The 26,157-nt window shown below is 39.3% G+C and overlaps 1 protein-coding gene across 1 annotated transcript; it reads left to right on the top strand.

Moving 5' to 3' along the window:
* The first annotated feature begins 76 nt into the window (after window positions 1-76).
* On the top strand, window positions 77-24,835 carry ANAPC2 (anaphase promoting complex subunit 2). Its single transcript, XM_051976883.1, has 13 exons — window positions 77-393; window positions 854-1,482; window positions 3,326-3,458; window positions 9,709-9,883; window positions 14,595-14,714; window positions 15,478-15,595; window positions 16,526-16,707; window positions 18,481-18,622; window positions 20,372-20,447; window positions 20,665-20,868; window positions 22,526-22,655; window positions 23,388-23,626; window positions 24,316-24,835. Exons 1-13 carry the CDS (start codon window positions 277-279, stop codon window positions 24,526-24,528), a joined length of 2,478 nt encoding a protein of 825 aa, XP_051832843.1. The 5' UTR covers window positions 77-276; the 3' UTR covers window positions 24,529-24,835.
* Window positions 24,836-26,157: the final 1,322 nt, after the last annotated feature.

Genomic DNA, 26,157 nt, shown 5'->3' with positions numbered 1-26,157 from the left:
TCATCAAATAGCGCCGCGCAGGCGCATTTCGTCACGTGTGACGTCTGGCGTCATCGCAGCGCGCGCCGGGACCAAGATCCGAGCCTCTGAAATAGCGGGAGCTAGGAGCTGTAGCTGGTGCGGGAGTAGGAGTGGGATTGGGAGTCGGAATCGCGGTCGCGGTCGCGGTCGGGGTCGGTGTCAGAGCTGGAGCTGGAGCTGGAGCTGGAGCCAGAGCCAGAGCCGGAGCCGGAACCGGAACCGGAGCGGGAGCGAGTTCCAAGCCTGACAGCGCAAATGGCGACGGTGGCGGCCATGGTGGAGAGTGCAGCTTGCGGGGCTCCAGGGGCGGAGCTGTCAGTGGCTTGGAGTACCGTGAGCACTGGGCTGGTGCCGCCCGCCGCGCTGGGGCTGGTGAGGGCCACCCTCCGGCGGGCGGGCTCGTCTACCCGGACCCATCTCCCCCTCCTCTCGGCCCCATCTCTTCCTTCAGCCCCCAAACCCATCCCTCTTCTTAGGTTTAGCCCCACTCTCCTTATCCCCCTCCCATTTCTCAATTCCTCCTGCCCCTCAGTCCCATCCCCCTATCCAACCCCCTTCCTGTTCCCATCCCTCTTCTCAGGGGAGCCTTTAGCTCCTTCCCACAGCTCCTGCCCTTCATGGCTCTAAGATCCCAAATGGTGACTTAGGTCCCACCCCTTATTTTCTCTCTCCTTAACTCCCCTTTCCCCATGTCTTGACTCTCAGCAGTCTTCTCCCTCCTCTAGCTGACCTTTAGAGCTCCTTTACCCCTTTGTTTTAGAGATGCTGAGGGAAGCACATACTTTTTTCTGGCCATTCTTGACCCTGTTCTTATGAGTTCTGTGCTCTCCAGGCAGCTTCTAGGCCAAGTGGAGCAGTGAGTTTGAAAGAAGAGGAACTTCAGGCTGCTGTGGAGGTGCTAAAGTGTTATGAACTTCATTCTATCCTGGAGGAATGGTTTACAGAAGTGCTTCAGACTGACCTGCAATCTAACATCGCTCCTGAGTTTTGGAATGCCATTGCTCAGTATGAGAACACTGTTGAAGAGCCTCAGTGCATCCTGCTCCTCCTGGAAGCCTTTGGCTTGCTCAAGTGTCGGCTAGACCCCTACCTCAATAGCTTGGATCTGCTGGAAAAGTGGACACAAATGGGCTTGTTGCTGGGGACTGGCTCTCAGGGTCTTCGGGAGAAAGTCTATACCATGTTTAGAGCCATCTTGTTCTTTTCCACCACAAAGACCTTTCAAGAGATGATCCAACAATTCTATGGGCGAACCTTTAAAATCTACATGCACCAACAGAAAAAAAAGAAAGGGGATGAAGGGATGAGTGAAAGTAGCATGAGTGAGCCAGAGCTGGACCAAGGTGACTTGGAAGAGAGTGGGTCTCCAGAGAACCAAGAGTGTGGTGGCTGCAACAGTGCTAAGGAATTGTGCTGGTGCTCAGTGGCTTTGGAACAATTCCAACAGCTTAGTGAGATATTGTAAGTGATTACAACTTGGACCTGCTGTGATATTGGGCAAATCCTTCTGCTTCTTTTGGTTTCAGAGATCTCTTCTGTGGAATAAAGCAATCATGTTTAATCATCTGTCAGGTCCCTTCTAGCTCTAAATTTTATTATCCTGTAATAAATATTTCCTAGCCTAGTCACTTTCCCTAATATCAGGCAGGATTTAACAAAGCTGGAATAGAGGAAATCCATTACTTCTGGGTAGTAGAAAAGGATCTTATGATATCTTAAGGCCCTACTTTCCTTATTCCTAATTGCAGGGAATGCATCAAAAAATGTAAAGTGCTAAATCATTAGTAGAAAATAGAATAATTAATTCACACTTTTAGGCATTGATTATATTACCATGTTTTCATCTTTTCACCTGTTTCTGGACTTGAATTGCATTCAATAGAGAACAAGTCATAAAAGTGATTGTCTTGTATTCCCTGTCATTGGAGAGTTTCAAGTGAATGATGATTGCTTATGAGCAACACTATAGATATAATTCATATTATGGTTAGTGATGAGACCAGGTAGCTCTTGAGGTTCCTTGTTTTGTATTCTGAAAGAGATTATTAGTGTATGGCTTTTTATTTTCATATCCAAAATTACTAGCATTTTCTAGAAGTACTTAAGAGGCAGTAAAGAGTTTTGGGGAAAGAATTTTGCTTTTCAGCAACATGTAAGATATTTTGCTAAAAGGACTAAGATTTCTAGTTTTACCTTTGGGGTTCCTGTTGATTTTCATGGATTAGATTTTATATTATGAAATCCAAGTGGATTATCAAAGTTCTTTTATGTTGAAATTTTTTTTGTATTGAAAAAACTGCTTTAAGTAAATGTGCCCCAAAATGGACTTGGAAGTTTTTTGGTCCACAGATTTTTACTGTAGCTATACTAGTTATATCCAAAGTGAGTCTCTAAGTATGGTTCTCTGAGGGACTCCCTTTTGGGCCATACAAGGCTGGTGGGAAGAGCAAGATACACACAAAATATGTGGTTGATTGGTTTTAAGAGGCATTTGTCATTACAATTTAGATCTGTATTAAAAATCTCAAAATTAATCATATTCAAGAATCACTACAATTATATCTTTATCTAAGCAGAATTTTTACAAATTTTTTCAGTGGTAGGAAAGAGCAAGTTAGATAGTTATCTTTATGCAGAAGTGCCAAAACATATATTGGAGCCATGTTTACTTCTCTCTTGACTGATCTGTGGGGACACCTGGTGGTCAGACTTGTGTTGCTTCATCATTTAAAGTTAAGAAATCCTATATTCTCAGCAGATTTTCTGATCCTTTAATCATCCTTAAGGGCAAGTCCTTCAGCGGAAAAAACCACCTCTTCTGTGCTTCTCTCCTCACTTTTAGCTTCTTCCAACCTGCTAATTGCCTAGAAACTCCCATTGCGGTGTTTTTCTTGGACTTTATCCCTCAACAAAATTTAGTCTGTTCATCTAATGTTGTCAGAACCCTGTTTTGTAGAGGTACTGATGAACCTTGGGAGCTTTGTTCTCTTACTTTTCCACATTTAATGTATTTATTTTAACTGACTATTGTTAGTAATGAGCTACAAACTGAAGTGGTGGATCTAATGGTAATGAATTTTTTGTTGGAGTATGAGGATGGCTTAAATATTTTGGGGTAGAAAAAAGAGCATACAGAGGCTGGCAACTTAGTCTGGATTTAGGTCCAGGTCCTGTTTGAGGGACTTAAATTCTCATTTGTAGTCTCACATTTGATACTTTATGAATCTCTTTCCTTGCACCCCTTGCTTCAGCTATTCCTTCAAATGGCTTGGGATAAGATTTTTGAACACTGGCTTCCCTTCAGGCACAGGCTAAACTTGTTGGAGAGAGTCAGTGCTGATGCAGTTACAACTATCTTGCACCGGATGATTGAGGAAAGGATGGAACGTCGATGTCGGGGAGAATATGAAAGATCTTTCTTGAATGAATTTCAGGAGGTAAGCTCTCTTTGTGACTTTATATTTCTTTAGGGAGCACAATTGTAACAAGTAGGAGAGAGTTAATTAAAAATTGGACCAAAATATAAATTTAGAGTGATAGAATATACAGATAATCTTTTTGTTTATCTTGTAGTTGAACAGGTTTAGGAGGGTTTTTGTTGTTCCTTTATGGTTCTTGTCCAAGCGTGCTGTGGCCTAGGCTTCATATAGGCTCTTGTGTGATGATGTTAATCATTCAGTCATGTAATAAACTTATAAAGTACTTGCTATGTGCTAGACACTGTAAAATGCTGAGAATACAAAGAATGCAAAAACATAATTTCTTTTTTCAAGGAGCTCATATGCAAAGGTAGGAGGGAACAATAGTGACCCTGATGAAAATCTAACAAAGTAGAGTGAAAAAGGATAGTCAGACAAAAACTTATTATCCTCCTATAGAGGAGAGAGTTTCCAATAAAAGGGTATGATCACAGTGTCAAAAGCTGCAGAGAAGCAAAGAAGGATAAGAATTGAGAAAAGGCCATCATATTTGACAATTCAGAGATCATTGGTAGCTTTGGAGGGAACAGTTTTTTCTCACCTCCTTGAGAAGTCAGGGAGGTCATGACCACCCTATGTTCTAAAACAAAAGAAAAGGGGAGATGTTGGAATCTTTACAAACTGCTAACTCATTAGAGTTGACAGATTATTGATCTGGTCTTATAAGAAGATGTTTGGGGCCAGAACCTGAAACAAGGTACTAAGTAGAACTAATTGATACAATGCTTGTGTTCACACCTTTACTCATTGGAGTTCACAAGTATGAGAGATTCACAAAGTTAACTGTGTAACTTTGTCAATTCTCACCTCCCTTGAAGCTCTTAGGGCCAGAGAGCACTATGGGAGATGTGAATTCACAAAGTTACAAAGTTTACTTTGTGAATCTCTTGTACTTGTGAACTCCAATGAATAAAGGTGTGAACACAAGCATTGTTTCAATTAGTTCTACTTAGTACCTTGTTTCAGGTTCTGGCCCAAAACATCTTCTTGTAAGATCAGGTCAATAATCTGTCAACGCTAATGAGTTAGTAGTTTGTAAAGATTCCAACAAGTTTTAGTTTAATGATGAGGTTAAAGTTAGCTTTCAGAAGGTTTAGGAACCAGTTGGAGGAAAAGAAATGGGGATATAGATGGCTCTCTCAAGAATTCTAGCTGAGAAGGGTAGAGAGGTGGTTGGTTCAAATGAGAGTTTTTGAAGGATAGAGGAGACATGAACATGTTTGTAGGCAGTAGAGAATAAGTAATTAACTAGGGAGATGAAGATTAGTGAGAATAGAAATGATAGAACGATTAGTCTCTTTGAGAGAATGGAATAGAATAGGATCAAAGATGCATATAGAGAGGTTGACTTGGCAAAGAAAAGGACAACCTTTTCATCTGAGATGGGGGTGAAGGAGGAGATAGCCAAATTTTAATATGGAGCGTAAAATTACATTTCTGGTGAAACAAGCATAGCCAGTCCTTCCTCCCAAGTAAGAGGGAGGAAAACTTGGATTGCTAAGAACTTAAAACATGACACAACCCCTATTTTCCAATAAAAGCCTTTATACTTTAAAAATTAGGAAATGCCTTTTTAATATTAATATTAACATTAAGCCAGCCTATGCTAGGTATTATTTTCTTAATCTAAAGTTGTGTTAATTTCGTTAGGTGGCTTACTCTTGTCTAAGATACCAGGATGAAACAAAAGTGGATTATCTATATACTGATAACCCAGAATATTGCCACTTTGTTTTTAACCTCAAGTATTCTAATCTTGGTTGTTAATACCACAAATACAGAAGAAACTTTGTTTCTTTTTTGCTCCTACTGCACTGATCTGGACTTGAGTGAATCTTTTCCCTTGTCTTCATTTGGGTTACAAAACATTTGGGTGTCCTAGATAGGGGAAGTTGCTCTGTCAACAATTCTACAAATAGATTCTGAATGCTCTCTTATAACATATCACTATTTGGGATCTAGTTTCTGAGTCTGGGTCTGTTTTCCCACTTTTGCCAAAAAAGAAGAAATCATTTATGGGATTTAGAGCTGAAAGATACTCTGGAGATCAAATCTAACCTTTTCATTTTACTGATAAAGACATTTAGCCTAGAGATGGTAAATGATTTGCCTAAGTTGTGATAGAGCCTCCTTTTGGTTGTATTGTATACCAAGGACAAGCTTCTGGCTTGTCCTGCCTTTCACTGTCATAAAGCTTGGACATTGAAAAGAAAAACTAATGGCTCACTCCAATCCCCAGGTGACAAAAAATATTTTTTATTACCCAAAGGGAGTGGCCAGGTAGAACAGTAGGTACACTGCCAGGTCTGAAGGCAGGAAGATCTGAGTTCAACTCTGGCCTCAGTAGCTCTATGACCCTGGGCAAAATAAGTCACTTAATCCTTTTTGCCTCAGTTTCCTATTCTTAAATGAGCTGGAGAAGGAAATGGCAAACCACTTCAGTATCTTTGCTAAGAAAACTCTTAATGGGGCTACAAAAAATTGGACATGACTGAATAACAACTACCTAAAGAATCTAAAACAGTGCTTAGCAATTTTTTTAGTCTCGAATATCATTAGGAAGACTATAGCACAATTAGAAAAGAAGGGGGAGAAAGGAAGTTATAATAAAGAGTAGGAGATACATGACATTCTCTTAACCGACAAGACAACTTGTATCTCCAAACATATTTTGTCCCTGGAAAACTATTCAACAATAAAGCTATTGCTCAAAACATTTTTGAAATTCCTCTTTTGGAAATTGTTGAGGAAATAATTTATCAGCTAAAATGAAAAAAAAAAAAAAACCTGCTAGAGTAGAACTCATAGGTAAGTTTGATTTAAACTTTGTATCTTCTTGATTCTTAATATAGTGCACTATACAAAGTGTGCAGTTAGTGTTTTATAAATCTAATTGAAGGACTTATTACTTTGTAGTAATAATTTCAAAATTGCATTACCTATTATGATTACCCACTCTAATCATCATAGAAGTCTTTCAATGACTTTGATGTCATTAAAAACCCACCAAAGGATAAAGATTTTCCTTCATTGAGGCTATTCAGAAGAATGTGTCAAGACTAAGAAGAGATTTTGAAAGGAGTATTTCTAGAAATTCTTTGATCACTGGCAACATTTTTGAAATAATCATTAAGGGGACTTCTCTGAATAAATGAGAATAATCATTTGGAAGGTATACATTTTGGTACATCTGTTAGCAAGCCAATCATGATATTATGTTCCTAACTCATCTATAGGTATATAATGAATACATGCAAGTGTGCATCTGTACATAACTTTTTTTTTTTTTTTTTTTTTGCTGAAGCAGTTGGGGTTAAGTGACTTGCCTAGGGTCACACAGATAGGATGCGTTAAGTATCTGAGATCAGATTTGAACTCAGGTCCTCTTGACTTAAGGGCTGGTGCTTTAATCTAGCTGCTCTTGTATATAACTTTTTAATACATTTTATGCATTTAAGTTATTGTCTCTGGTACTGCCAGAGCTAGAATATCAGCCAGTTAGCAAATATTTATTAAACGTTTGTGTCATTAATCATATGCGTCAAGGGTTGTGCTTAAGCACTGGGTATACTAAGAAAAAATAACAATCCCTGCTATCAAGAATCTTGTATTCTGTTGAGGTGAGGATAGCATATATAAGTCAAGTCAAGTCAGCAAGCATTTATTAAGCATCTACTATGTGCTAGATACTGTGCTAAGTAATAGGGATGCAAAAAAAGGCCAAAACAGTTCCTGCCCTCAAGGAATTCATAATCTAATGGAAGAGACAACATGAAAACAAGCAACAGACAGGATAAATTGTATATAATCACCAGAAGAAAAGAAAATACAGAATAAATGCAGAGTACATGGAATATGATGTTAGAGGCAGTAACCTGAGCAGCTAGGGGGACCAGGAAAGGCTCCCCCAGAAGAGATATCATTTTGGCTGGGTTTTAGAGAAATACCAGGAATTCTAAGAGTCAGAAAAATTAATAAGTGGAATGGAGACAAAGAAATTGAAGCACAGACAGACATAGTCATCTGTACTTTGGGAAAAAAAGACTGGTATCTGTAGAACGGGGTGAGAAATCTGTAAGGCCCATGAAATTATTTGGTCAGGTCCTGCCAAGTCAACTGCAGGTGATGATGAGTTGAAAGCTAGATATAACAACCTCCTACTGTTTGAATTTTTAAGTTGATAATTTTGTATGATCCTCGAATAATGTTATAAATATCTATGGCCCTTTGCAGAAAAAAGATTCCCCACCACTAAGGAGGAAGGGAGGCAGAAAGACAAATTAGAAGGATGTTGCATTAGTCAAAGTGAGAAAGCTGATGGAAATCCTCTACCAACGTAGTAGCTGTTTGAATAGAAAGGAGATATGTTTAAGAGGTATTGAAGAGAAAGAAATTACAGGATTAATAAACTAATTGGATAAGTAGGATGAAGAAGAGAAAAGCCAATAGTGATGCTGAGGCTTTGAATGTGAATGCTTAGAAGGATAGTGTTGCTCTTGACAATAACAGGGAAATTCAGAAGAGAGAAGGTTTGAGAGAGAATTTAAGGAGTATTATTTTGAATTTGAGATGTTAAGTTGTTGAATTTGAGATATCTGGGGAACATTCAGATCAAAGTATCTTAACAGGCAATTTGTGATGACCAGTAAAGACTATGATTATACAAATAGATCTGGGAATTATCTTTATAGATAATTAAATCCCCAAGTAGCTGATGAGCTTACCAAGTGAGAATAAGGAGATTTAAAAAAAAAAAAAAAAAAAAAGGACTATTTTTAGAACCTTAGTATGGAAACCAAAACTGCTCTTTTGGTTTCCATATTAACTTCTCATGGTTTCTTCTTCATCTGTATCATGCCAGGTGCTGCTGTTGAACAACATTATCAGATGCTGAAGAGAGGTCAAGAAGGATAAGAATTGAGAAGAGTTCTTTATATTTGGCAATTAAGAAATATTGGTAACCTTGGAGAATTGTTTCAGTTGAATACTGAGGTTGGAAGCCAGATTGCAAAGGATTTAGAGTTAGAAGAGGCAAATTCCTGATTATAGATAATTTTTTTCAAGGAGTTAAGCCAAGAAGGGAAAGACAGATATAAAATAGGCATGGTATGATTATTTGAGCGTTTTTTATTTTAAATTTATTTTTCTTTTGAATTTAATCAACTCCAAATAAAAATGGACATTTCCACATACATAGTAGAACAGAAAGAGGATTGTACCAAACACTACAGGTGTAGTAGGAATTACTTGTTTTTCTTTTTAAGTATATAATAAATTCAGCCTTTAACTTTAGTTTTCAAAGCTGTCTTGCTTATCTTTTTTCTGGCCTTCTGGTCTCTTTACTGCATTTTTTTTTTAATGTATTTTTTTTTCTCCCAAAGAGTTGGGGAGATTTGGAGTTATAGACAGCAAAAAAAGTGCTAATAGATAGGAAGAGACTGAAGATTAGAAAGTGGATTTGGTGATGAAGGCAGTCTGATGGTGAAGACGAGGGAATAGGGTTATGGATAAATGTTTAAGAGTTAGTCTTTGAAATGGCTTCATCATCAGATACTAGAATGCAGTAGATAGTGGGGGGGGGGGGATAGAAGGAGAGGGAGGGGAAGAGAATGTCAGAAGGATATGGGATGAAAAAAGAAGGAACTCACAACAAACAAATTCTTTTTTTTCCCCAACAAAATATTAGTGGAGATCTTCATCAGGAAGAGTGAGAGTAGGAATTGGCTTGAGAGATTTGAAGAAAAAAGAAAAAGACTGAAACAGCAATTGTAATCAGTGTGATAGGGAACCAATTAGGGAGATATAACAGGATTGCTTTGCTGAAGTGGGAGTCTAGTTGAAAGTAACTAGCTTAAATGGGTAGTAAGTCAGTAAGATTTGTGAGTTATCCTTTGATAATAGAAACTCAGAATAAAGCTTACAGCTGCAGCCAAAAAAAAGGACAAAAAAGCAAAACAAAAGAAATTGTATTGTGGGCTATTAATCTGGCCAGGACTTTGATCATAGACCTTGAAAGTCATACATAAGCATTCATTTTATCAGTTGTTAAATGTTACATAAAAACAAGTTATCATTATACATTAGTATATCTCCTAAGATCAACCAGCAAAGAATTTTAGAAGCCTCAGTTTCTAATATTGTATTACAGGTTAATGAAACTTGTTAACTAGGGCAGTAGATAAACCTTCTTTCTGTTTTCTTTTGACAGTGGATAGAGAAGGTAATTGGCTGGCTCAGCAAGGTGTTCCTACAAGATAACCCTATGGGTCCCACAGTCCCTGAAGCCAGCAGTACCCTGAGACGGTGGCGCTGTCATGTACAGAGGTTTTTTTACCGAATCTATGCCACTATGCGAATTGAGGAGCTCTTTAGCATCATCCGTGGTAAGCATAAGTTTAATTCAGTAAGTATTTACTAAGTGCCTACTATGTGCAAGAAGCTGGACATACAAAATCCAAAAAAATCTTACTACAATTCTGGAACATAGGATGTAAAGATGAACCAGATCATTGATGGTTTTAGATGCCAGACTGAGAAGGGTTTGTTTTATCCTCGTGGTTGAAGGGGAGTTATTAGAACTTTTTGAATAGAAAGAGAACATAAATCACTGTCACACTATACATCTCTGAAAGATTCTCATAGTTAGAGGTAAGAGATAGAGGATGACCTAGCAAAGGAAATAGGTATAGTCAGTCAGGAAAGAGGAAAATGAGAAGAGTGCTGTTAGAGTCACCAAGGGAAGAGAAAATATTCTGGAACAGGGAGTGATTCAGTTTTTTTTTTTTTTTTTTTTTGTTTGTTTGTTTGTTTGTTTAAGAATGGTTTATCAACATTATTAGGCTTTATTAAAAAAACTTTTTACTTCTTAAAATTAATAAACATTTTCTCTTTTCTGATTTTAGATATTACTACATAACAGTTATTTCCCATTTTAGTCATTTAGCAAATATAAGCCCCAGAAGAAGAGAAAATCTTCCAATGCAGGGACTGTTTAATTTTATTTTTGCATCCATAGCACCTAAAGGGCACCATGTACATAATAGGCACATAATATATTGTTGTTGGATTAAATTAGTTCAAGCTAAGATTATTTTTTTTCTATGTCCTTTTATTTTATTTTATTTAATAGAGTGATTCAGTGTTAAAAGTTGCACACTGTGTCAGGTAGGATGAGGGTAGAAAGAAGACTGATGATGAAGCATGCCCCCATCTCCTGTTAGGGACTCAAGATGAAGAAAGAAACATATATTTTTGGACATATCCATTCGGGAATTTGTTTCACTTGGCCATGATTATTTGTTACAAGGACTTTGTTTATCTTTTCTTTTCCCAGTTGATGAAAAGTGGGAAGGAGAAAAAAAATAGAGCTTATTAAAAAAATTTTTTTAATTTAGTTTTTTTTTAAGGGCAGATTTAATAAAGTTTTTTTTTTGTTTTGTTTTGCAAGACAATTGGGGTTAAATGGCTTGCCCAGAGTCACACAGCTAAGAAGTAGTAAGTATCTGAGGCCGGATTTGAATTTGGGTCCTCCTATCTCCAGGGCTGGTATTCTATCTATTGTGTTGTCTAGCTGCCCCAGGCAAATTTAATAATTAAGAAATCACATGTAACCTTGAAGAAAATAATTTTAATTAAGTGGTGGTGTCAGACACCAGAGACTGGTAAATGAATGGGAGATGAGGAAATGGAAACACTAAATATAAATTGACTAATTCTGGGAATTTAGTACCAAAAGGGAGAAGAGATATAGCAATCATGCTTAAGGGGACAGCAGAGTCAAATAAAGGATTTTTAAAGATATGGGAGGCCTGGATATGTTCTTAAATAACAAGCCAGCAAATAAAGAGAAACTGAAAGTGAAAGGGGAAAAAAGAATGATTGATAGGACCAGCTCTCAGAAGAGGTGGCATTAAGGGACTAGATGATTGAGGTGGATTAGGTGAATTTAAAAGGAGAAAAAGGTGTTAAAATATTGGCCCTAGTATTGGGCTTGACATGAAGAAAGACAATCTCTTTCTCAGAGACTAGAGAAAAGACAATAAGATACGATGTAGAAGGTTTTAAAGGTATAGAAGAGGGAAGAGGAAGGAGCCTGTCAGTTATTCAATCAGTAAACCTTTAAGTTCCTACTGGGTGCCATAAATGTTGTGAGGTGCTAAGGATACAAATGTAAAGATTGAAACGATCCTGACTTATAAGGAGTTTACATTCTGGTGGGGAAAAGAGCAAAATTTAATAACAAGAACAATAATAATATCTAATATAATCATAGCTAACATTTACATAGTGCTTATTATATAAATGTGCCAGACTTACTACATGCCAAACCCAAACTTTTTTTAATAATAGCTTTTTATTTTTCCAAATACATACAAAGATAGTTTTCAACATTCATCTTTGCAAGACTTTGTGTTCCAAATTTTTCTCCCTCTCTCCTTACCTCCTCCCTTACCCTGTGCAGCATGTAATACTATATAGTTTAATATGTTCAATTCTTCTAAACATATTTCCACATTTATCGTGTTGCATGAGAAAAAGCAGATCAAAAGGGAAAAAAAGAAACAGAAAAACACAAGCTAGCAAACATCAACAACAACAAAGGTGAAAATAATAAGTTGTAATCCACACTCAGCCCACATAGTCCTCTCTCAGGGTATGGATAGCTCTTTCCATCACAGTCCCCCATTGGAACTGGTCTGATTCACCTCGAGGTTGAAAAGAGCCACATCCACATGATCCATCACATAATCATATTGTTGCTGTATATAATGTTCTCTTGATTCTATTCACTTCATTTAGCATCAGTGCATGTAAGTCCTCCAGGCTTTTTCTGAAGTCATCTTGCTGGATAGTTTCTTATAGAACAATAATACTCCATTTCATTCATATACCTTAACTTATTCAGCCATTCCCCAACTAAGGGGTATCCACTCAACAAATTAAATTCTTTACATTTGTTATTCTCATTTGATTGTCAACCCTGGGAGGTAGTAATTATAATAGCTAGCAATTGCAAAATTCTTTAAAAATACCTTTCTTTATTCTCAAAACAATCCTGAGAAGAAGATGCTATTATTTTCTCCTTTTACAAATGAGGAAACTGAAGCAGACAGTGATGAAGTGATTTGCCGAGGGTCACACTGTTAGTAAATGTCTGAGGCAAGATTTGAAGTCAGGCCTTTCTGACTCTAATCCTAACCCTCTATTCATGTGCTGGCTTAGCTACAAATAAAATGATATATGGCATAAATATATATTAAAAAAACAACTGTATAAATCAGATAAGTACAGGGTAATTTGGGAAGGAGGCTATTAGTAGTTGGGGGAATCAAGAAGGCTTCATGTAGAAGACGAACCAAAAACTGAATCTTAAAGTAAGAGATGTTCTTGATGAAGGATAATCTCTGTTTTGTTCAGTAGAAGTCAAAGTCAAGATTTTCTAGTGAGGGAAGGAATTGTGGATCACATAGGGCTTGAGGAAAAAAGAGAAAAATTGGAAGAGTTACCACAAGGACTATGATTTTAGGAAAGAATGAAAGGATTTCTGTGCAGCATCAGGCATTACAATGGTGTGATTTTCTCCAGAAGTATTCCACAGTATGATTGTGAGTACAGATGATAGAGGATGGGTTTGATTCATAGTTGATTCTTGGCAAATTGTAAGGGTTATAGATCACATGATTGAACAGTAGATCATGGTGTATAGTTCAACTCGTCAGCTATTTGGTCAAAGTTGTGAAAGGAAGAGACAGATTTTTCTGAATGCAAGAAGATAAGTGTGAGAGGAAGAGGTTTAGGAAAAAAGGAAATTTTATCCTAATAATCATCATAATATGTTATGTATTATATGTATTACCATATATATGTGTGTGTGTGTGTGTGTGTACATATATGCCATATATAGCATATATTACTATAATAATCATAATAGTATGAGCTTCCCAAAGAGGGCACAATAGAAAAGTGGGGGTGAGCAGGATGGAGCTAAAAAGACAATGAGTGGTTGCAGAGTAAAAGGGTTTTGTGCTTTGTTTTTGCTTTTGTAGGCAGCAATTCTAATGACAAGGATTGGGGGAGGAGGAGGATCAGGAGGAAGAAGAAATTTACTAATCTTTGTTTGAGGGAAGTACCATTTTACTGAGGTTCCTCCCTTCCAGGGTTTTATATGAACATGTCTCTCTTCAGACACTAGGGAAGGAAAGGATTGAGTTAGCAAGCTAATTGGATGGAGCATCTGAGTTAGTAAGGATTTGATGTTTGGGTCCCTAGGAGCCCAGTCAGACTTAAATTTAGTGCCATTTGGTCATGGCTGAGCAGCTTGGTGTTTGCATGCTTGATGATTATTTAGAGCTAAGTAGATATCTCTCAGGTGACAGTACCTTCTAGGGTAAAGAGGTCCCCAAACTCCATTCCAGAGAAGTACCAAGAATAGGGAGCCCTTGCTATCAGAGTTGTTCCCTGTGTGTTTCTTCAGAAGGTTTAGTGATTTAGGGTGGAATAAGTCATAATTCCATATGTAGTAGGTTCTGGGACAGGGAGCATTCCAAACCAGTTTGTAGAGGTTCTGTGCTTAGGTACCCATCCTCACCAGTCAAATGATGACAGATTTGCTCCCCAGTTTTCAACTGGACTCAGGACTGTACTATACTGCTGTATATATTCACCTTTTTTTCTCACCCCACTTCTCTCCCTACTCAGGTTAAGGGTTTCCTAGTCTGGCTGATATAAGGATTAATTTTTTACTTTACTGAATTAGTTAAGTGAACATTTTCTTGAGCTACCTGGATTCATTGTGTGACCTACTTTCCCTATTTCTGTATAGTCAAAATTTTCTTAGATTTGAATTCTTCAAGTGGTTAGAAGTTGAAACTACCTATTTTTTCCTCTATGGAATCAAGATCATTTTTGATCTTGAGATCTCAGATGAGAGCAAAAGTGTGGATATCAGGAGTTCTTTGCATAATGAATATATGTGCACTTTAATTTTGTATATTTATAGCTTATGTTGTATCTGCATAGGTGTAGGGTATTTTTAATATACTAGTTTGAGCTCACAGTGATAAGATTTTACAGCACTCTTTGTCTAATTTCTAGATTTTCCAGAGTCTAAACCAGCTATTGAAGATTTGAAATACTGCCTGGAAAGGACCAACCAGAGACAGCAATTGCTCAGCTCCCTTAAAGCAGCTCTTGAGACCCGTCTCCTTCACCCAGGTTGGTGTTGTTCATCAAAAATCATTGCTCTGGGTCTCACTATCCAGCTTCTCTCTCATTTTGTAGGATAATTAGGTTTGTTTATCATGGAGTCTTCAAACCTTAATGTTCATCACCTTTTATCATTATTTCTTTCATGTTCTTGGATCTTGGTTTTCATGTTTGTGAAAACTGAACTTATAATAGAATTTGAGTATAGCTCTCAGGATGTAGAAGAGAAGCAAAGAATATTATTCTCCTTGTGACACTGTGACCCAAACAGTACCTTCTGTTCTCCATTTGAAAAAATGAAACAACTAAATAGACCATGTTTGAATCGGAACTCTTGATGCTTTGCAAAGTTAAGAAAATACCTAACTGTTATATGTTAAAGTTAAATAATAAAATTAGGCATCAACTAGATAAGTGATTTATTTAGCAGTACACATGCACATGGTTGCAAAACAAAACCAGTTTCAGAGCTTTTGGTAGCCAAGAACCCAGGTTTTTGCCCAGTTAACATATAATTTGAAGGGAATGAAAAACAGGATGAAATGGTTAAGCCACTTTGATTCTTATTGGAGGAGGAGATCTAGAAATAATAAGGTGAGAATTGACTGGAGGGGATTGGGAGAAATTCAGGAGACTTGAGGAGAGAAGGAAAAGGGGCCATTTTGTGACATTTTCTAACTCAGGTGCTTATTTCTCTAACTTGCTTCTTAAATCTGATATGGGTATCCTTGAGGTATTTCAACTGTTGTTCTTCTGCTGTCTTCTATTTCAGGGGTAAATACATCAGATATCATCACCCTCTATATCTCAGCCATCAAAGCCCTTCGGGAGCTGGACTCCTCCATGGTCATCCTGGAAGTGGCTTGTGAACCTATACGACGATATCTGAGGTGAGAGAGAGTAACAGAAAATAAGATACCCATCTCTTTCACCCTCTCAGAGATTTCAGCCCTTAATTATCAATCATTCATTCATACTTCTCTTTACTGAGCTATTGATAATGTCATGTACAAGACAGGTCTTCAGAAGGCAAGAAATTTTTATTGTCCTGTGAGAAGTTTCTGAGGACAAATTTCCTGGGGGAAGATAGGGTATTACAGTTGTCTAATGTAGTTACAGAGGGTTGCTTAAGAGAGAAGGTTCCTTGAAAGATTTCCTTGGGTTTGGATTCTCGTTCCATTTCCCTGATTTAGCACTTTATCCTACCTAGAGAGGTCTGGCTTGTCTTCTTAGTTCTACTTTGTCCCAGCCCAACAATTAAAACCAGAGCTATATACTTTTATCCCTGATAACTGAGTAATGAAGAAGCAAGATGTTCTGCCCCAGGAACAAGCCCTGAGCTCAGGCCTATCCTGTGCACAGCTATCCCAACTCCAATTGATCTTCCTAGTGGTCAGGAATCCCTCACATTGTATCTTCCACTAGTCTTTCTATAAAGTATCCCTACTAGGTCAATTCCTCAATTTGTTCTCCACTTGCTTGGTTAACTCCTCCTTGTAAACCCACTGTTCTCTATATATACTTAGAAATTTCATTTCCTGCTGTTTTTCCCCTTTGTTTATACCGATGCTCTTCAAGACATCATCTTATTTGCCTCCCTGTTTTCTGTCAGTTATTTTCCTTTATAGATTTACATGTATAAGCATTTGCATCCAATAAAATATGGTTTCTATCTTAGCACAAAGGGGTATCATTTCTAATTCTCTTAGCACTAGACCAGGACTATTTATTACAATGGCTGTGACCATGCAGGGATCGCCAGGGCTGGGAGCTGATGGTTTGGCCCCATGTCATGACCACACATGGTCTCACCCTGACAGGACACGGGAAGACACTGTGAGGCAGATTGTAGCTGGGCTGACTGGTGATGCTGAGGGTTCTGGGGACTTGGCTCACGAGCTCTCCAAGGCTGACCCGGTGACGCTGGAAAATGGCCAGGAGAGTGATGATGACATCTGTGAGCCGGAAGACTGGGTGCCAGACCCAGTGGATGCAGATCCAGGTTAGATGGCTCTCGCTAGGGTAGTTCCCTAGCCTGCCATGGGCTTTTGGGGGTTTCTGCTGGTGGGAAGGGCAGAATTGAAGATCTGGCCTTGTATATGTTTAGGATAGACTTAGTTTTGTTTGTTTTTTTTTCCCCCATTTGGTCCTGTTTTTTCATTGGTCTCATTTCTGTTTGCTGAGAACCTTTAAGCTAAGTTTGTGGAGTGATCCTTACTTTAGTGTCCCAGGAAGGGATAGATTGCTTTGGGGTGCCTTGGGTTGTCAGTTGGGGGTAAACTATAGTGAAGGCACATGAGCAAGACTGGGATGCAAAATGAGGTATAAGGAACCAGCTCCATCATTAATAAACCCCAGTGGACCTCTTTGAGGATCCTAGCCAGGAATGGGAGGGGAAGGGTTTTCTTTTTATGAATGGTCAAGTTTTAATTGGGGATCTTTGTCAGATATGAGCTTATGATTTCCCAGTTGGTGAATGTTGAGTTCAAGAGCCAAGTTATTCATAATAGATATTGAACCTATCTATGGCTTATGTGTTTGGTCTGGAACCTGTCATCTCTTTATTATATATGTAGAATTAGACACATACACAGGTGCCACTGGAGGCTAGAAAGGAAGCCTTGGCTTTAGAAAACTGTCTGTGGAACTCAGACATGCAGCTAATTCATCCTGTTGAAGTGCACACAACCTCTGAGGCAGGGGCTGCGTATTTCTTCATCTCAGGTTCTCTGCTCTGTACCTCTCATTTCATAGCTCCTGCTGCTACTCCAATAAAAGGAGAGGAATATTTTGGCCTGGCTCTCTTCCTCAGAGCAGCAGCTAGACAAACCTCACACCTGTGCTCTGGACACAGAAAAACTGGCATAAAAAAGCACTCTTTTGGGACTAAATGCACAGTTCTCACTTCCTACCTTGCTTGCTCTCCTTCCCACTGTAGTTCACCCCAGTTGTCTCCCATGAGTCTCCAATAGCTGTCTTTTCATTCCTACCTTCCTTCATTCCCTTCCTGGCCCTGATCTTAAGTCTTATTGGGTTTTCTCTTCTGCCTCCCCTGGCAGGCAGCCTGAATGAATCAGTAGTATTGCTTTTTATCAGCAGGGGAGCCCTGTGAGTAGATGACTTTGACTTGTCTTTGTGATAGTTTCAGATCTCCTGTCCCACTCTCCTCTCCTTACACATAGACACACAGTATTCCTTTCACCTTTTATTTCTCTAGCATCCTACAAGACTGATCCTTCTCTCTTCCCACTCTTTTGACAGGAGTGGTGTCTAGGGTAGGTATTCTTAGACTTTTTTCTCAAGAGGCCTGACTACTTTCATTTACCCAGAAGTCTTAAGATCACTGGTGGGGCTGGAGTCAGGGGTTGTGGTAAAGTCCTTGATATAGAAGGGTGGCGGTGCTGGCAGTAAAGTTTTCAAGTCACTAAGGGATTGCTGCCACCAGTCATACTTTCTACTTGGAACTCTGCCAAGCTGGGGAGGAGAATGTGATGATAGCAACAGCTGGTTTGATAATCTGTTTGGTAAGTCTTTTAAGTCTATTGTTAGATCCTGATTGACTGGCTGGGGACCATTGGTCTGGTATAATGAGGATGATTTTCAGGAAATCATCTGGTACTGTAATGCATAATGGCTTTACTCCCTTGGGGCTTGAGAAAGCCAGGGTGGGCTCATGTGCCCTGGGGTCCCTCTGCTGCCAGCAACACATTCCTATCTTTATCAGTGGATCTAGAACCTCTCTCTAATGTTCTGGCTTTGTTGCCTATGTCTCTAGGGAAGTCAAGCTCAAAACGCCGCTCCTCAGACATCATCAGCCTGTTGGTCAGTATCTATGGCAGTAAAGATCTCTTTATCAATGAGTACCGAACACTACTTGCTGACCGCCTTCTCCATCAGTTCAATTACAGTGCTGAGAGGTAAGTCGGTTTTTAAGGGGAGAGGAGTCTTTGTTGCATTGTACACTGGTATCCAAGGCACAATATCTTTGAAGAAGAGATCTGATTCTCTTCTGATCTAAATGAGGCCCTAGGAAAGGGATTATCAGGTGAGCAATTTCTTCTAATTGCATTTATTTGTAAGGCATGGTCTACTCTGCTCAGTGAAACTTACTGGCAAAGAAAAGCCATGATTCCCTTCCTTGTTTCCAGTAACTTGTCTGTAAGCGTAACTCCCTAGAAAGAGGGTTTTATGTACTTATTTGAAAGACTTTATTGATCCTATTTTCCTTTATTACAGGCACTTCCTAGTGATGATCCAAATTGCCTTTGTAATTAATAGATATGGTTAAGCAAAACAAAGGAATATATGTAGGTTATGCTTAAAAATGTGTACTTCATTCTGTACCTCTGGTCCAGTGCATCTCTGCCAACAGTCAAAGAGGCATGATTTACTGTCAGTCTTTTGAAATCATAACTGGTTACTACATTGATCAGAGTGTGAAGTGTGTTGATGTTCTTTTCATTTTCGCAATCATCTTGTAAATTGACTTCTGACTAAGCAAAGTGCTTACTTTGCTCTGCATCATTTCATAGAAATCTCCAAGGTTTTGTGAATTTTTCATATTTATCATTTCTTGTGATATAGCCCATTCCATTATGGTACGTTTATTTTTTACTAGAATTTATTCAGCTGTTCTTCAAATGATGGACTCTCTCTTTGTGTATCCATTTCTTTGCTATTACAAAAGATGCTGCTATAAATATCATAAATATTATAAATATTTTCCCTTGGACAATAGGATTGGCAACTCTGTAGGAGAAGACTCTGTAGCTTTTGTGTATTATTGTGAATTTTATATGTATATAACCGTGAATTAACATTCACTTTTAGGAAAGGAGCGTGGAGCAGGGTTCCCATAATGCTCTTTCAGCACAGGAGGAGGCTGAGAAGAAGTCAGGCTACTCACTGCTGTTAATGGAGGATATCTTTTCTTGGCAGGCCTGGATTGTTGGTCTCAGGGATTTATAGGCAATGAAGCAATTTGGAGTCCCCAGAGATTTTGATCCATTTTGTTCTTTAGGGAAGGGGTTGGGGGAGACTTATCAGAATATTTAAGATCTCTAGGAAATATTTCATTTTTCACAGCAATCTTTGAGAACTTCTCAGTTGTCTTGATCTCCAAACAACTTCCTGGTTAGTTCAAGGTCTCAGGGAAGATTCATGAGCCCTTGTGGTATAGTAGAACAGAGAGAACTCTCGGGTTAGAGTGAGAGGACTTGGATACACATCCCAATAGCAGTTTGCTAGCTCTTTACTTTAGGCAATTTACCTATCCCATCAGTCCATAATTCCTTCAACTTTAAAATACAGGAGTTGGAGTGGGTGGTTTCTAAGGTACCTTGCACCTCTAAATTATATGAGTTTATAATTACTTTTTTAATGGGTGGGGGGATGGAAGTGAGAGTAGAGATACGAAAGAGGAAAAATGCATGGAGAGCCCCCAAAATAAAATGTTCCCTCCAGTTATCAGAGTCCATGTTTGGAAATTTATTACATCCTCTCACTTCTTCCTCAGGGGTAGTTAGATTGTTTAGGTCTCTTTGATGTTAAGAAAGAAAGCCATCACCTTAACCCATCCTTTGTGAATTGTCAGATTTAGACATCCCTTCCTGGCACATGGAAGATCTTATTCTCCAGCCCTGATATAGCTGTCTTTTCATTTCCAGGGAAATCCGCAATGTGGAATTGCTGAAGCTCCGTTTTGGTGAGGCCCAGATGCACTACTGTGAGGTCATGTTGAAGGTTAGTGTCCCTTTGGGGAGGAAGTTCTCTCTCTAAGTCGTGCAGGGTGCATCTCAGTTTCCATACTCAGAAACCCAATGGGCTACTCTCCTCTGGAAGATGCCTTCCCCATCTTTGTTAATCATCTTCCCTCCCTAATTCTGGATGCAGCCTGACTCCTGAACCCACCCCAGGCCCTCCAGACATGACCTGGCCTCTGTCCTCCACTTCACTCCAGGACATGGCAGACTCTCGGCGCATCAATGCCAACATCCGTGATGAGGAGGAGAGGCTCCCTGAGGAAGAGCGACCCCCATTCAGCCTCATTGCTGTCATCCTGTCTAGTGAGTTTTGGCCAACCCTCAAGGAGGAGAAGCTGGAACTCCCAGAACAGATTAAAGAGGCAATGGAAGCCTATTCCAAAAGATATGAGAAGCTGAAGGTACCAGCCCCCCCCAACATGTAAGGGAACTGGGAGGGGAGTGTTCTCTCTTTTCCTCATTTATATACATTATTTTGTAAGTAAGGGATTATTTTAGTGTCAGATCATTCCAGAATATGGTAGTGAAATCTGTGAGTGGCTTGGCTGCTAGGAAATTCTTGAATGAGTTACAGGGGACCTCTGAGTAAATTAGAGCTTAAGAAATATCACTGAAAGTCAGTCCTATTCTGTTAGATCTGACCTGTACCCCATATATTTCTTGTGGTCTCTCTTATTCAACTATGCATGTGAATCATGTTTTAAAGTTTTGTTTCCCATAGATGAGCTTTCAAAACAAAGTAATTCATGCTATTTTCATGGCATGATTTACACAACGATTATAAATTAAGTGTTTGATAATTAGCCAAACAAAAATTAAACCCAGAACTTCTGAATTAAATATTTAGTGTGAGTAAGCTATTGTGATTTAAGAATTCTATTAAATGATATTTTTCTTTTAGTTCCTATTGTTAATTTTACTTTGTCATTGGCTACAAGTTGTTTTCTCGTCCCATTGTTTTAATACACCTTGAGTATCAGCTCTCCTCCGTCCATTAACCTTATGCTTAAAAACTCTGAAAACTTCCCCTGGGAAAGAAAGAGTTAATTCCGTGTTTCATACAGCTTAGCATTCTAATAGAACTTGCAATGTCTGTATTTGCAGCTTAGCTCACCCCAAATGTAGCATTCAGGGCTGAATGAAGTTGTCTTTGCTCTTGCATGTTGTCCATATTCCAGTTTTGCTACTTTGTCACCTGTGAGCTTTAGTTTCATCATTTGTCAAATGAGGGACTTTAGAGGTAGGGGATCTCTTAGATCTCTTCTGACTCTAAATCCTATGACAATCTTTAAAGGAGGGAGCATCTTCTAATTATAATAATTCGGCACTTAGCCAACAAGTCCATGTTTATGCTTTGTAACTTTAGAAAACATTTATAGCGTTTTTAATAAATCTCATAATTTTAATTTGGTGCAGTACCTTGTCAAAGGCTTACTGAATCTATTGTTTTTTCCTTGCTTAAATACTTTTTTTTCCTCTCATAAAATAGAAGAATTAGGTGGGACTTCTTTATATCACATAGGCTGTGTTGTCTTAAGTGTTCAGTTGAGTCTGCCCTTTCTTGATTTTACCAGTCACCAGTTTCTGGTTTCTAGGGGGCCTTCTGGGGCCTGAGGGGCCTGCCAACAGTACTTCTACCCTTGGGCGCACTAGCCATTTATAATAACAGGTTACATGTTTTAGCCAATGGTTCATCAGTTTCATCCTTAAGTTCCTTCAAATGTTTTGTGGTGCCATCTATGTCTGGTTATTTTTTCATATATATTTGGTCTCTGATTTAGAACATTCTGAGCATTTACCATTGTTTCTTCAATTTCTTGTAATATTTGGGCTCCTGGTGGTTTAACTGTACACTGTTAAATTATAGAAGAGGAACCATGGACAACCCCTTTCCTAATACTCCAGCCTAAATAGAAAAGGTACTGACAATAATCACAGAAATATAAGGGCCATTTTGTAGAAGTATCAGAGTGAGATTGAGAGACCACTTGCAAGACTGTTCTCTAAACAGACCAAGTAGCTTCTGGACCCTCTGCTGATTCTTCTGTCTCCACTCAGGCTATGAGGACCCTGAGCTGGAAGCACCACCTGGGCCTGGTGACTCTAGACGTGGAGCTGGCTGATCGTACCCTTTCCTTGTCAGTGTCTCCAGTACATGCTGCTGTATTGTTGCATTTCCAAAGCAAAAGTAAGATTCCTCCTGCCTTGTTCATTTCTTACCTTTTTACTGCAGTCTGGATGGTGCCTTGCATTCTCTAGGTGAGGGGACTAGGTTGATGACCTGGGGTTCATGGTTCTTTTAAGCTGGCTGAACTAATAGTCCTGCTTGGGGACTTTTGATTCTCAATTCTCAGGCTCATTTTCTGGGTTCATTTCCTCACTAAACACCAAGCAGCTCTTACTCAGAGTGTAGCATTCATACTACCAGTTACATTAGAAAAACTTTCTGTTCTGGATTCTGAAATGGTCCTTGAGTGGTATAGGGTAGCAAAGAAGTTGAGTGAAAATTAAACACTTACCTTCTTGCATCCAGCCCAGCTTTTTGTTATCCTTTCCTCCTGCTTTTTGGCTTCTGGCATCACTGGGACTGCCAGAATTGTTTTGCTGGGGAAGGGTGACCAGGTTCCTATTAAGTTTCTGGGATTCCTTCAAAGAAAGAGTGATCACTGGGGCTCAGCCCTTTTTGCCTTAGCTGATAGACATTCTCCTAAAGGCAGAGTTCAAATTTGGTTATGGAATTCTTAGCTTCTTTATCCTAGAGTGAGTGCCTTGGGCTCAAAGACATATCTGAAATGGGTAATACAGTACTAGTCAGATCATGCAAGGGATTGGTTTGGCCATTGTCCGTCTTGGACCCAGGTCCACAATAACACAGATCCCCTCCCACCTCTCTCCATCTTATTCCTCCATTTGACTCTAGGTAGCTGGTCCCTGGAGGAATTGAGTGAGGTGCTGAAGGTTCCAGTGGCTTCCTTGCGGCGCAAGATGGCTCTGTGGCTGCAGCAGGGGGTGTTGCGTGAGGAACCCCCAGGCACTTTCTCAGTGATAGAGGAAGAGCAGCCTAGGGACCGGGCAGACAAGGTAGTGCTCCTGGACAGCGACGAGGAGGGTGACTCAGCCATGGCCTCACAGGCTGACCAGAAGGAAGAGGAGCTGCAGGTCAGTCCCTGGTTCTACTCCTCCAGGCAGTGGGGAAGGGAGCCTCCCCAGGAGCCAGGTCCCCATGGGAGGTGGGGCAGGAGCTGAGCTGGGCCCACTTCTGGCTGAGCCAGAGGGGGTCGGATTGAGAAAGCAGCAAAACAACGGTGACTCCTTTCTGGAAGCCCTTGTATCTCTAAACTGAATAGACCAGACTCAAAGCTTTCCAGCTCAGCATTTTATGAGTCCACAATATGGACTCTCCTTATTCCCTGGTCCCTGGACCTGGCTGAAAGGCTGATTTTGAAACACTCGCTTGTGTGTATCCACAGATACCTCCTCTTATCTGATTCTTAGAGGACTCCTCATTAAGAAGGAGACCTCCTGGAGATTCTCAGAGATGGCCTAGGCCATGGGAAGCAGTTATCCTACAGAAGATAGGATGCTCAGCTTAGGGGATATGAGAAATTTGCCTCAGCTAGTCCTTCAAATCATTTTAGCATGGGGAGATGGGAAGGGAGGGACATTATTATAATTTGCCAAGGAGAAACTGGAAACACAGATAGGAGGAGATTGTTTGGATGGTAGCAAAACCATTGTGATGGTACCTCATCTCCCACATTGGTCTACTGAACTCTAGGCAGATTAGGAATGGGGGAAAGGCAGATGGATGCATCTTGACTCATTCTCTTGGTTTCTTTGCTCTGTAGCTATTCTGGACATATATTCAGGCTATGCTGACCAACTTGGAGAGCTTGTCTCTGGAGCGCATCCATAGCATGCTTAAAATGTTTGTGATGACGGGCCCAGTGGTGACTGAGATAGATCTGCAGGAATTGCAAGGCTTTTTGCAGAAGAAAGTTCGAGACCAACAACTCATATACTCTGGAGGTGTCTACCGCCTACCCAAGAGCTGCAGTTGACAAGAGGCAGGTCTTCCGCCTTATCATCTTGGGACTTGAGGGGCCTGTGGGGTCATGTTGAGAGGCATGCTAGAGACTGACCAGAGCTCAGGGTCACCCTAGGACTGCCTGTGAGAGAAGGATCTGGCCAAGTCAGGCTCTCTCTATGGGCTTTTCTGCTTACCATAATGCAAGGACAAAGAGCATGTGTGTTATTCCCTCCCCCATTCAAGAGGAAAAGAGCCACCTCACATTCATTCCTTTTCTACTATTCCCAAAATTAATTCAGTACTCTTTGTTGCTCATTAAAGGCAAATTGGCTTTTTAATCATTTCTCTATTTTCTGTGGTGGTTTTTGATCTGGGATCAGTGTGGGAAGGAACACCAGTGATAGAAATCACATTGAACTAGAAACCATACCTAGTACTAGGCATTTCCTTCTTCCCCACCTCATCTTCATATTCCAGCCTTCTTTCATACCTGGGCCAGACTTTAATCCCTGGGAACAGGATTTAGGTCATGATCAAATGATGTCCTGAGCAGGCCAGACATATTCTTATGATGTCAGGTCACTGGGAAGAACTTCCAAGGTATGGAGCAAAGAAATAATTTGTTCCTGTCTCATAGCATTGAAGTCATAATTTCATTACTTTTAGTACTTAAAAGGTTTTCTAGGAGAATGTTTAGTAATTAAGCGGTTGTGTCCCCCTGATGCACCTTCATCTCTCTACCCACTTGTTACCTTCTCCCAGGTGTAACTACCCTACCATTTGGAGAGTGGGAGCTTCCGAATGGAACTAGGCCTTTGTAGGGTCATAGTATAAATGGACTTATCCCAGAGGAAGATTGTTGTATTACTATAAAAGAGTTTTTAATTCCCACACAAAATGTTTAATATTAAACAGCTTATTCCAATTTTGCCTTGTGGTTGTGATGATTTCAGTGATTTCAAGCTCCAGGTGAGGGCTTATGCAGTAGGACAAAATCAATCAGTCTGGCTTTGTTGTCCTGTAAGACAGAAAGCTACTTTTACATGAACTAAGAATATCATAAAATGAGTTTATAAAGAAACTCCATAAAGGCAGAGATAGTGTTTTAAAAGCAGCAAAAAAATATCGATTCCTTTTGCTTTTTATTCAGCAGTCATTTATTTATATATTGTGACACCCCTAGACCAACTATAAATACTCTTATTTTTAAACAGCTTTTTATTGCTCTTTTGTTTTTTTACATCACCATAATTTCCTCCAATATCCTTCTCTTGCCCCCTCCAAGAGAGCCATCTCATGTAAATTTTTTCAAATATTTTTTATTTAACTATATTCAAAAAATGTTTAACATTTGTTGTTTGTTTGTTTTTTAATTTTGAATTCCAATTTCTCTTCTCTCCCCCTTCATTGAGAATGCAAGCAATTTGATATAGATTTTACGTGTGTGTCATGTAAAATATTCCTGTATTAGTCATGTGTACCTAATATTTTTAAAGACAAATGGAAAAAGAAAAGAAAAACATCGGCATAACTGATTATGTTAAAGGTGTCTGAAAGTATGTACAATATACACACTTGTGGATCTCTAGAGGTAATTTTCTCATATCTCTTCTATTGTTTCTTTTCAGTTAGCATAAATCCTTCTCATTTCTCCCACTAC

This window comes from Antechinus flavipes, chromosome 2 (genome assembly GCF_016432865.1).
Source record: "Antechinus flavipes isolate AdamAnt ecotype Samford, QLD, Australia chromosome 2, AdamAnt_v2, whole genome shotgun sequence".
In the NCBI taxonomy this organism is placed as follows: Eukaryota; Metazoa; Chordata; class Mammalia; order Dasyuromorphia; family Dasyuridae; genus Antechinus; species Antechinus flavipes.
This window is presented reverse-complemented; position numbering and strand designations above follow the sequence as displayed.

Bases quoted from the DNA above. Each gene is read 5' to 3' on its own strand.
- ANAPC2 (XM_051976883.1), top strand. From the start codon at position 277: ATGGCGACGGTGGCGGCCATGGTGGAGAGTGCAGCTTGCGGGGCTCCA. The intron at 9,884-14,594 runs GTAAGCATAAGT...TCTAATTTCTAG, and splicing joins GCTCTTTAGCATCATCCGTG to ATTTTCCAGAGTCTAAACCA. The intron at 22,656-23,387 runs GTAAGATTCCTC...ATTTGACTCTAG, and splicing joins GTTGCATTTCCAAAGCAAAA to GTAGCTGGTCCCTGGAGGAA.